Source organism: Ailuropoda melanoleuca, chromosome 3 (assembly GCF_002007445.2).
Source record: "Ailuropoda melanoleuca isolate Jingjing chromosome 3, ASM200744v2, whole genome shotgun sequence".
In the NCBI taxonomy this organism is placed as follows: domain Eukaryota; kingdom Metazoa; phylum Chordata; class Mammalia; order Carnivora; family Ursidae; genus Ailuropoda; species Ailuropoda melanoleuca.
This window is the reverse complement of record NC_048220.1, coordinates 95,970,404-95,982,390: the sequence shown is the minus strand read 5'-3', so window position 1 is coordinate 95,982,390 and position 11,987 is coordinate 95,970,404. Positions and strand designations below refer to the sequence as shown.

At 36.6% G+C, this 11,987-nt stretch overlaps 1 protein-coding gene across 2 annotated transcripts in view; it reads left to right on the top strand.

Moving 5' to 3' along the window:
• The first annotated feature begins 10,713 nt into the window (after positions 1-10,713).
• Positions 10,714-11,987, top strand: part of GABRG2 (gamma-aminobutyric acid type A receptor subunit gamma2) — a 96,870-nt gene continuing 95,596 nt past the window's right edge. The window contains exon 1 of one of the 2 annotated variants that reach the window (XM_034656768.1): positions 10,714-11,273. In XM_034656768.1, the coding sequence (XP_034512659.1) occupies positions 11,167-11,273 (107 nt within the window). In that variant the 5' untranslated portion in view covers positions 10,714-11,166. The remainder of the gene's footprint in view (positions 11,274-11,987) is intronic. The other variant, XM_034656769.1, reaches the window with a different exon arrangement.

Here is an 11,987-nt window from a genome sequence, read left to right as displayed (position 1 = left end):
AGAGTTAACTCCAAAAGAATCTTCTATTAGAAAAGGATTCAAGCGAGTTGGAATAAACTTTAAAAATAAGTGAAATAAGTAGCTGCTTTATTAATATGAATTGAGCTAATGTCAAAGGAATTCTCTCTTCTAGTTATTGTCATAATGTTGTGTAACCATCACCACCATCCGTCTCCAAAATGCACTTTTTCTTTTAAAACTGACACAATACCCATTAAACAATAACTCCCCATTTCCTCCTCATTGCTGTCCCTATCAAACATTCCACTTCTTGTCTGTACGATTTTGACGACCCTAAGTATTCATATAGGTGGAATCGTGCACTTTTTGTGTGTGTCTTTTTATGACTGGCTTATTTCACTTAGCATTGTGTCCTTAAAGTTCATCCATGTTGTCACATATGTCAGAATTTCCTTCCTTTTTAAGGTTGAAAACATTCCATTAACTATAGGCACCACATTTTGCTTATGTATTTACCTATTGATGCACACTGGGATTGCCTCCACATTTTAGCTATTATGAATTCTTCCCTTCATTTTAGGCCACAGGGCTGGAGTTCAAGAGAACGAGTTAAAGAGAATGATAGAAGTTCCTTGGTAAATTAGGGGGACAGAGGGATCTGCATATGACTCAGAATTGTAACAGTCTAAAGACAAGAGGCTATGACTAGAGCTTTCTGGTAGCGGAGGAAGAGACTGCGTGCATTGGAAACATTCTGTACTTTCAGAGCTTGGCAACAAAATTGTGTTTTCCATGAGTCAGATATGGCTCCCAGGAAAGCGGGCTGTCTTGAAAGATTCCACATAAAGCATTTCTAATTGGTACAGAAACTGAGACCTACCTGGCAATGCACAAACTGAGGGAATCATCACCACCACTCAGATGCGTTGTCTATCCCAGAAAACTTAGGTGGCTCTTTGTGGGATATCTCTTAAGAACCCTCAAAAGTGCTTGATAAGAGAGAGATAGTAATTGTGTATCTAAAGCTCTTGCACTAGATTCTAATATACTAATTGAGTGATATCTCCACCCCCACTCCCTGTTAAAAAAAAAAACAGTCATAAGTTGTGTACATGCTTGCATGTGTTTGCTGTGTTTATATGTGGGTTTCCCTGTTAGGGACAGAATGAGGGAAGGTATACCAAGAAAAAGCAGAAATGTCCATTAGTCTCCCCCTGCCCTTTTCAGATTTCTCTTCCTGAAAAAAGTCTTTTCAGTGCAGCAGCAATGTTCTACATTGGAAATTGTTTAGAGTTTTAGGTAAAGTTGAATTGTACATATTAATAACTGGTAAATATCTATTCATTTGTTAGTTGACAGTGCGGGGGAAAAGCTGGGAGATGTGCCTGGAATTTCATGGGGAAGAAAGAAGAATGAGTGCATAGAGAGACTTGAAATGAATTTTTGTGAAAAAAGATTTTGTAGGGACGCCTGGGTGGCTCAGTTGGTTAAGCATCTGCCTTTGGTGCAGGTCATGATCCCAGGGTTCTGGGATCAAGTCCCACATTGGGCTCCCTGCTCAGTGGGGAGCCTGCTCTTACTCTGTCTGCCCCTCCCCCTGCTTGTGCTCTCTCTCTCTCTCTCTGACAAATAAATAAAATCTTTAAAAAAAAAAAAAGTAAAAGAAAGATCTTGTAAGAACCTATGTCTTAGATAGACTGAATTTGTTCTATAAGGCAGTTGGATACTATGAAACAGAAAGGAGACAAGGGAAAGGGCTTATGTGCCAAGAGTGAGCACGAAGAAAGTTAACTGGCTAAACTGTAATCTCCCCAAGGGCACAAAATGGGTTTAAAGTAACCTTGTTTAAATGATGCCCATGCTGAGGCCTGGTAACTCCTAGGTACTAATAAATTTTGGTGAATGTTGTTAAATACTAGGAAAATAGATAATGATAATAAAATATAATTATTGAACTTAAAATATAGGCCATAAATTGTGTAAATTAATTATATACTAATTTATGTAACCCACACAGCATTATTATTAGCCCATATGCAGATTGAGATAAATGTAAAAAAAAAAAAAAAACCAAAAACCCAACAAAAAACAAAACTATCAGTTGTGCCCTAGGCATATTAGTAAAAATTTCTAATAAGACTTAAAACATGGATTAATTTTTCTTTCTGAAATCTCTCACTTTTTGACAAAGGCAGTAGAAAATTTCACCTATTTTCTGTAGCTTTAAAGAAGCCATGTTTTCTTTTAGGTATTAATTTTGAGGTGCTGAAATTAGTTTCCTCAATAAAATAGTCTGATAATTTTAAGCTGAATGTTTTTATAGTTTGGTAGATCCATATTTTTTCAAGGTTTTCACATTTGTTTTCTGCTGATGCAAACTGTGTCATATAAACTGTGATGTTTCAACAATTATTGTACTTATATTTGTGTTTTCTACCACAATTAAAATTTTTAAAAAATGAAATCATTTAAAAGCTGATTGACCTTTCAACTGAACAAAAAAAAAAAGGAAATTAAATGCATTTGAAGAATGTCAAATTGTCACTATAATCATTTGCTGTCATTTTCATTTGTCCTTATTTTCCCCTGTGGTTTACAATCCTCTTGTACGGGTACTTGATTCTGGAGCCAGTAGGGGGGAGTTCATACTACAGCTCCAGGCCTGTCTGTCCCACCAGTCCCATCCACTAACATTGTCACACTAAATGACACTCCTGTGACTCCAAGTCTGAAAGAAATTCCCTGGGAAGCACATCATTAGCCTGGGAAAAGTCTGCTTTACTGTGTCATGATTGCCTGGAACATCTGAGAATCATTACAAGGTAATTCACAGCATCGATCAAAGTCTTACATTGTGCACCATGCTAAGTAAATGTTGAGAATGCCTGCAATTTGAGGCCCAGACTTCAGAACTCATGTATTTGTACATTCTATTGGACAAAGCAAATTTGAGGTCAACCCAGATTCAATTATGGGGAAAAAGACTCCACCTGTGAATCTGGCTCGTTCAGTACCCTGAGCAATGAGGTGCTTTGAGTTTCCCATGAGACAGAAGGAGACCGAGACTGAGATAACCAAGCCAAGGGTGCAATAACATAGACATCAACCCTGTTAATATCACGCTGTAATGGAAGGGGCTCACCTATTTGGAGGAACTATAGATACTCCATCCACTCCACTACCCTTAAAATGCTGTTGGAATTATAGGTCACTGAATGTTAGAACCAAAAGGATCCATCTATATCACCTGTATCATCCCTCATTTTATTGATGAGAAAATAAATCTTGAGGAAATGAAGTAATTTTCCTAAAGTCAGAGTTCATGACAGAACCTGACTCTGGACTCTCTTCTTTGTATTATATCATGTTGCCTCTAAAGTTTTCTTACAGCTCATAATTAGAGAAGACAATAACTTTTTCAAACCACCCTCATGTTACTCAGAAACTGTATACTCATGCTTAAGAGTTCAGTTTTCTTAAATCATATTGCCTGTGTTTAAATCTGCTCTGCCATGAACTCTATAGTAACTCTGTGAGTAATCTTGGGCAATAATTTAACCTCCCTAAACTTTAATCTTTCCATGTGGAAATTGCAAGGGAATTGTACCTGTCTTGTAGTTTTTCAAGGAGGATAAAATAACGCCTGTCACACAGCACTGTGCCCGATGCAAATTATGCTTATTGATAAGAATGCTATTTATCAATAAAATTTAATATATTAAAGTGATATTAATATACAGTGAAATGGTTAGATCTTAGTGTAAATTTGATGTTTTATCAGTAATTAAACCTACGTTTAATAACTTTCCTAATCGAGATAGAGAATATTGCCTTCATCCCAGAAATCTCTCCTGTGCCTCAACCCATCAATTCATATCTATTCTAGGGAAGCTCCATTCTGGTTTAGTCACATAGACTCCTTTTGCTGCCCTTGAAGATCATACAACTGGAATCTTTTATTTATTTTTTTGTTTATTTATTTATTTATGGCCTGGCTTCTTTTGCTTAACATAATATTTTTGAAATTCAACTATGCTCTTGAATGCATATATGTATAATATGTGTGTGTGTATATTTACATTGTGTGTGTGTGCGCATGTGAATCAGTTACTCTTGAGAATATCACTAAATAATGCATTTTTCCTTTTATAAATATGGCATGGAATCTGATTATCCATTCTCCTATTGATATTTGGATTGTTCCAAATCTAACAAATCTTCTACAGCCTGCTTGTACAGGGCTTTTTTTGGTTGGAGGGGTGGGGAACACATATTTTTATTTTTCCTTGATAAATACCTTGATGTGGAATCATTTTGTCATATGGCAAGTGAATATTTAACATTGTAAGAAACTGCCAAAATCTTTTGCAAATGGTTGTACCATTTTACATTCTCATCAGAAAATGTAGGAATTTTAGCTGCTCTCTACACTCAAAAAATTTGGTATAGCCAGTTTTGTTAATATGAAGAGGTATCATTGTGGTATCATATTTTGTTGATGAACGCTGACAATGAGAACCTTTTCATGTACTTATTAGATACACATTTTTTCCCTTAAATGTCTATTCAAGTATTTTGACCATTTTTATTAGGTTGTTGGCATTTTCTCTAATTAGATGTAGGATTTCTTTATGTATGCTGGATACAAGTTTTTTACTGGATATTTTCATTGTTAATATTTTCTCCCTGTATGTGACTTGCATTTTCATTATTTTTAGTAGAATCTTTTGATGAACAGAAGTCCCAATTTATCAATGTCATAGTTTATGCTAAATTTTTATACCTTCTCTAAGGAATTTTTGCTTACCCCAAAGTCGTGAAGATAGTGTTTCTTTCTAAAACCTGTAATTTTTAGCTTTTGCATGTACAATGGAATAAAAGACAAAGGTTTTTTGGTTGCTTTTTTGTTTGTTCTTTAAATTGCCTATTTTAGGGGTGCCTGGCTGGCTCAGTCAGTAGAGCATGTGACTCTTAACTTTAGGGTCGTGAGTTCAATCCCCATGTTGGGTATGGAGCCTACTTAGAAAATAATAAAATAAAATTTTCCTATCTGGTCCAACATCACTGTTTTAAAATACTAAGCTGTACCCTTTGAAATGCGTCACTTTTATTGAAAATCAAATGTAGAGCTCATTAATTTATTCTTTTTCTAGCTTTTAAAGCCAGAAGCTTAGATAATTGATTTTAATTTTTCTTCTCTATATATTGACAGTTAAAACTTTTCCTCCAAGTCGTGCTTTAGCTCACAAAACAAATTTTGAGATGTATTTTCATTTGTTTTGAGGTAAATGTGGTTTCCTCTTTGATCTATGAATTATTTAGAAGTATACTGTTCAATTTTTTAAAATTTTTGGAAATTTTCTGCCTATCATTGATTTTGAACTGAATTCTGTTGTAGTAAGAGAATATACAGTGTAAGCTTTCAAAATTTGAAATTTATTGAGGGTTATTTTATGAACAGTTGAAAAGTATGTATATTGTTAATTTACTCTGCAATTATTGAATGTTCTGTGAATGAGAAGACTTTTAATATTGCCAACTGTGATTGTGGGAAAATCTATTTCTATGAGTTTTTGCTTCATTTCATTTTAAGCTCTATTATTAGGTGTGTAAAATTTTATAATATTTATGTCCTCTTGATGAATCAATCTTTTTGCCATAAGAAATGGCGCTTTATCTTTTCCTTTTTTTTTTTTAAAGATTTTATTTATTTATTTGACAGAGATAGAGACAGCCAGAGAGAGAGGGAACACAAGCAGGGGGAGTGGGAGAGGAAGGAGCAGGCTCATCAGAGGAGCCTGATGTGGGGCCCGATCCCATAACGCCGGGATCACGCCCTGAGCTGAAGGCAGACGCTTAACCGCTCTGCCACCCAGGCGCCCCGCGCTTTATCTTTTCTAATACTCCTTTTATTTCATCTATTTTCAGCCAGGATTTTGCTATTTGTATCCTTGTCTCATTGTTTTCTCCCCATTCTGTAATGTTTCGTGATGGCTTTTTCATTTATGAATTATTTTTTAGTATTTGGTTTTAATTTCTCTAATGATTTTTAGCTATACCTTTCTATGTTATTTCCAGTGGTGCTTTAAGGATCGCCATATTCATTTTTAATTTATCAAAGTCTATTTACAGTTGCTATTATGTGACTTCATGAAATAGAAGAAACTTGGAACAGTATAACTTAACCCCAGCTCTGGGATATGTCGTGCTACTATACATGTATGTGTTATAAACTCTAAAAAGAGCTGATATAATATTTGCACTTAAAAGCCAGGTCTCTTTTGAAGGGAACACACTAAAATATGTGTTTTTTTCTTCTCTCAAATATTAACCATGTTCAGTGCTCTCCAATTGTATAGATCTGGGTTTCCATATGGTATTACTTTCCCTCAGCTTGAACAATTTACTCTAGTATTTCTATCTCAGCTCTGCTGGTGACAGATTCTCTCAGCCTTCATTTATTTGAAAATGTCTTTTTTTTTTTCTAATTTTGAAGGATCCATTTACTAGATATAGAATTCAATGTATACATTTTCTTTCAGCACTTTAAAGATGTCACCCACTGTTTCCTGAGCTTAATTGTTTTGATCAGTCAACCATCATTGCATTGTTAGCCTTTAGCAATTAATGTTTCATTATTCTCTGAATATTTTTAAAGTTTTCATTTAATCTTTAGTTTTTAGATGTGTGACTATAAAGTTCCAAGAAGTAGTTTTCATTATGTTTACACTGCTTGGGGTCCACTGAGTTTCTTGGATCTAATGTAATATTTTTAACCAATTTTGGGAAATTTTTTTGGCCATTATTACTTTAAATATGTTTCTGCTTTATTCTCTCTTCTCCTTCTACAGTACCTCATTAGGAGGCTTGATATTGTCACACAGGTTTTTAGTAACTCTTAAGTTTTTTTTCAACATTTTTCTGTGATTTTTATGTTAGATAATTTTTATTGATTTATCTTCAAGTCTACCGATTATTTCTTCTATCCTGCAATTGCCATCTGTTATTAAAACTCATGTATAAACTTTTCCTTGCAGTCATACATTTCAGTTCTAGAATTTTCCATTTTTAAAGAGTTTCCGTTTCTTTGCTGAAAGTCCCTACTCTACACTCATTGACCACATAAACATCATAACCATGCTTTCCTTTAAGTCACTGAAGTATTTCAAATAGGTGACTGAATATCCCTTATTTGCTAATTGCATCTCAGGTTTCGTTGGTTTATATTGAATGCTATTTTTTAAAAAAATACGCGTCCTATTATCCTGTGCTTCGTGTGTCTTATTTTTTTTTTTTACCATGCATTAAAGAATTTTACCATGTATCAATACAATTTATATATTATTGACATTCTGATTTTTAATAATCCTCTAAAGAATGTTGATTTATTTATTTTTTTATTAGGAGTTAAGTTATTAGCAAATGACTGTCATCTGGTGCAGGATTAGCTTATACTGTTTTCAGGTTAGTTTCAGTTTTGTCCTTAGGTTTAGAGTAAATCCTTAGTCCTAGAATGCAGAAGGGCTATGGTCCTTCTAGGGTTTTTAAGGAAAGTGTAAGGTATTTATTATGATCCTCTAACTTGGTGGATTCTGACTCAAAACTCGGAGTCTCCTGCGATGAGTGGAAGCTGGAATCCAGGCTTCCTGGCTTCTTTTCCCCCTTTCACCCAAAAACAAACATCTAAGGGAAATTTGCATACAGATTTAGAGTCTTACCTCCCTTTGCTGTTACTTTTTTTCTGTGATTTCTGCCCTCAGTGTGAGAGGCTCTGGAAGCCCCACACCCTCCTTTTAAATCTCAAACCAGTAAAATTACTGCCTTCGGATTCTAGCCATCCTGTCCCTCTGGGATTGAGGGTTTTGCTGGAAGGTGGGACTTCCCCTGCTAATACCAGGCAAGTTCATGGCAAAGAGGGAAAAATTGGTCAACCTTTAACTGCCCTCAGTAGAAAAGCCATGTACTCTTACATCTCCTCCAATTCAGTTTATCTTTCTGTGGTCAAATATTCAACACTCTCTGCTTACTTTTGGTGGTAGTTTTCTAGTACTTCACACAGTTTATTTTATATTTTGTCCACCACTTAAAATTATTATATGCAGGATGGCTAGCCAATTTCATCATTATCAGAACTAGAGTCTAAGTAATATGTTATAATTCCCCAAGTGATAAGAGATTTGGTATCAACAACCAAACTGATCCTATTTTGACCTCATAATTCACTTTTGAGCATAGTAATATGATAATAGTAATAACATGTCAAATTAAAAGTAAAAATAAAACTTTATTCAGGAATAAAACTGCAGAATGAATCTCCAGCATATTGAGAATGCCTTGCTTGGATGGCAGGATGCAGGTGGTAGATTTTTCCTTTCTATTTTATAATAATTTTTAAATTTTAATATAAATATATGCACATGAATAATATATTATTTACAATGAAAGTATAAGCATCATACATAACCACATAATGGTTATTTAAATATGCATTATAAACATACTTTCTTAAGTATGTAACTAAAAGGTAATTAAAAAATTTTAAAAAATTTAATAAATTAGAAAAAAATTAGTGGATGTCTTAAAAGTACCAGTAATTTTAATATGTATTGCAAAATCTTAAAAAATACATTAAAATTATTTTCTTCAGAGCACCCACTAGATAGGAAAGATCCACAGAGGCAAACTGAAGTCTAGCCAGGAATAGTGCAGGTAAAATTGTACCCAAATAACTATAAAAGGTAAAATTTCCTCCACAGATTCTCTTAATATGCGGAGAGGTATTCCATTTTTAAAATAGATTCGAATTTATGGAGATCATTGTGATACCGGTAAGGGATCAGTATATGAATTACTACTTTGTGAATGTGATAGCATTCATTCTTCCAGGTTAATATGCTTGTCACTGAACTTGGGGAAAAAAAACTTATGTTGCAAAATTGGAGATGTTTTGTATGGTAGAAGACAGAATTGTCACATCAACTTTTTACATGGTATGAAACAGTATTTGTAACCTAATGGCCTGCCTGTGTTTGGTGTGTCCTCCTTTGTGTTTTATAAACTAGGATATTTCACATAATTTTATTCCCATTTACTCTGGCAACTCTAACTGGAACAGAGCAGTGGCAACTCCATTCGATGGGGGTGTAGTCACTCAGCAAGTGTGTATGGTTTCCACCACTTTACTGATTCAGAAATAGCCCTTTTCTTTCATTTATTGCCCTGGCCTGGTTTTGGTAGGCATTGGGCCTTGGCCTACAAAAATAAAATAGAATACCTTCACTAAAAACAAAGATATAGCTATTAACAACCCAGCACCTTTTTGTAAATAAATGTAAATGAAGGAGGGTCAAAGTTCCTCACAGCTGCTGCAAGGAACAAGAGAATTACAAAGATAGGGATTTACTTTTGTTCTCCCTCTATTTTAATCACAATAGAAAGAAGTCCATTGACTGCTGCCTGTGAATAGTGTTGTTTTGATTGGATTTTGTTCAAGTGCCATAAAGTGAGGCAGATTTTTAAAGGCGTGCAGGATTCCAGGTGTGTCTGTTTGGCCCTGTTTGCTTCCTTGTCAGAATGAGTCTCCTCAACTTCCATCATTAGCAGGAGCTGCTAGTAATTCTGCTGTCCTTGGGCAGTTCTTTGGGTTGTGAATGGAGTGTGGACCTACTGGTTTCATGTTCTCTTTGAATGCCTCCTGGACTCCATACTCAAGTTCCCTACCTGGAAGGCTTTCTTCCTGTAGAAAAGGCACAGGTTTGAAATGACTCCCTGCTATGTATCAGCAAGGGGTCTGATTTGTCCTCTTCACTTGTATTTCTCCATGTACATCTTTGCTATAGTCTGGACTCTGCAGAAAACTTGAAACACTCTTTCACTTTCTTCTTTATGATGATGAGTAATGGGATTTCCTCAGTGGCAGATGAACTAGGATGGCACAGAGGGATATCTCGCATGTATCAGTATCCATGGTAACATTCTAAGCAAGAAGGAAGCGTGCTAACACGACTCATCCACCCCACAAATTTTCAGGATTGTCACCAAGCAGAACAAAAAAAGTCAATCCTCACACAGCAAATAGAAATCTCCTCATATTGTTAAATGTCCTTCTGAGCATCCGCCTTCATCCAACTCTCTTCAAAAAACAGCCCCTGTTTTATGGTTTGTATACTCTTCTCAAGCAGCTGTCAGTGCAATTATATTTTGCAACCTTCAAGTAGTTTGTGTCTTTATATTTTCACTGGGGATGGGGAAGAGCAAAGGAAGGCCTGAACCCTGAGGAGCATGGAATTTTTTCATGTCTTTTAATTTTATCAGTGTTTCTCCTTTCATTCAAATTGAAAATTCATCAAATCTGTTTCCCTACAGGATGTTACAGAGAAAGTAATTCCTCCCCCACTGTCTGCCCCTCCTCCCCCCGCAGTGTAACCATGATTTCTAAGACTGCATGATTTTAATAAGGATTCTTGGCAGATCTGATGAGACAAACCTTCTGTCATTGGTGATACAGTTTGCTGGCTTGTTAAGGCATCTCTTGTCTCCATGAAAGTCGGTCCTTCCATGCTTGTGTGTGTGCAGTAAGTAGTTTAAAAGCGCTGGGAAGACACCACGCATGTGTTAATTCGCGCTGCAGCAGCGAGCATCTCTTCCACTTTGACCTCATAGTTAATCTGCGTGATAGTTAATCGCGCAGAGACTCCTTGAGGTTTTTTAAAAATTTCTTTTAAACACACACACACACACACCCCTAGCCCTGCCTTCCCACTCGAAAAGAAAAAAGAAAAGAAAAGAAAAGAAAACAGAGCAAACAAATAAACAGACCTAAAATGATGGACCTGGGAGAGAATGTGTGAGCGTGAGGGTCATGAGTATGTGTAGAGTGTGCGCGCATCTCTCTCTCCCTTATTTGTCTCGGTGTGCGTCTCTCCCAGTACCCTCCCCCTGCCTCAAATACATTATTCCCCCAGACTTGGAAGCCGCTCCCAGAGCTGACGCTTTGATGGTATCTGCAAGCGTTTGTACTGATCTTATTTCTGCCCCCTGAATATTAATTCCCAAAGCTGGTGGCAATACAGCTCCCCAGTGACGGGACCTACTAGAGGCAGGTGGGGGGAGCCACCATCAGATCATAAGCATAATAATAATACAAAGGGGAGGGATTTCTTCTAAAACCAAGAGACTAGAGGCAGAGGAGGAAAAAAAAAAGCGATGAGTTCGACAAATATATGGAGCACAGGAAGCTCAGACTACTCGACTCCTGTATTTTCACAGAAAATGACGGCGTGGATTCTGCTCCTGCTATCGCTCTACCCCGGGTAAGATCTGCCGTTTTCAGCGTTGTTTTGTTCCGGAGGGGTGGGGGAGGGGGTGGAGATGTGGAACTAGGGAGACCACCCAGATTTTAAACACTGGTCTAGGATATGGGGTTATAATTTAGGGGAATGTGAAAATATAGGGTAGAAAATGGAGGGAAGAAAGAGGAAGGTCACTTTCGTTTATTTATTAATTTATTGGATTTTATTTGTTTTGTTTTAAAGTAGAAAAAGCTAACGTCATAAAGACTTTGTGTTTGGGGAGTAGCATTTTGATAATACTGCAATCTAATGTCGAGGTGGGCTGTGCTAATACAAGCCGGCATTTGAGGCCATGTTGGAGGCGTTTTGGGTGGGGGTCTGGAGGAGAAAACTGCAAATGGGATCCTGGAGAACACCCAGGAGATGTGTGTGTGTCTCTGTGTGTATGTGTGTGGGGGTGAGGGCTTCTGTTCCTGTAAAGCAAAGTATTGCTTGCTCCTATACCTGGGCATTCTTTAGATCAGTCAGCCAGATTTTCTATTCAGCCCCATTGACCTGGCAGCAGATTTCCTGATGGGCAAACATGGTTCAGCACCAGGGACAGCAGTTCTAGTTAGGGCCAAAAGGAAAGAGGCTTATCTAAACCCATAGGATTTCTAATTGTATGCAGAACATCCCTATAGTACAGGCGGAAGGCCAAAGGAGCCAAGGAGCACAAATGACCTCTGGGAGCCC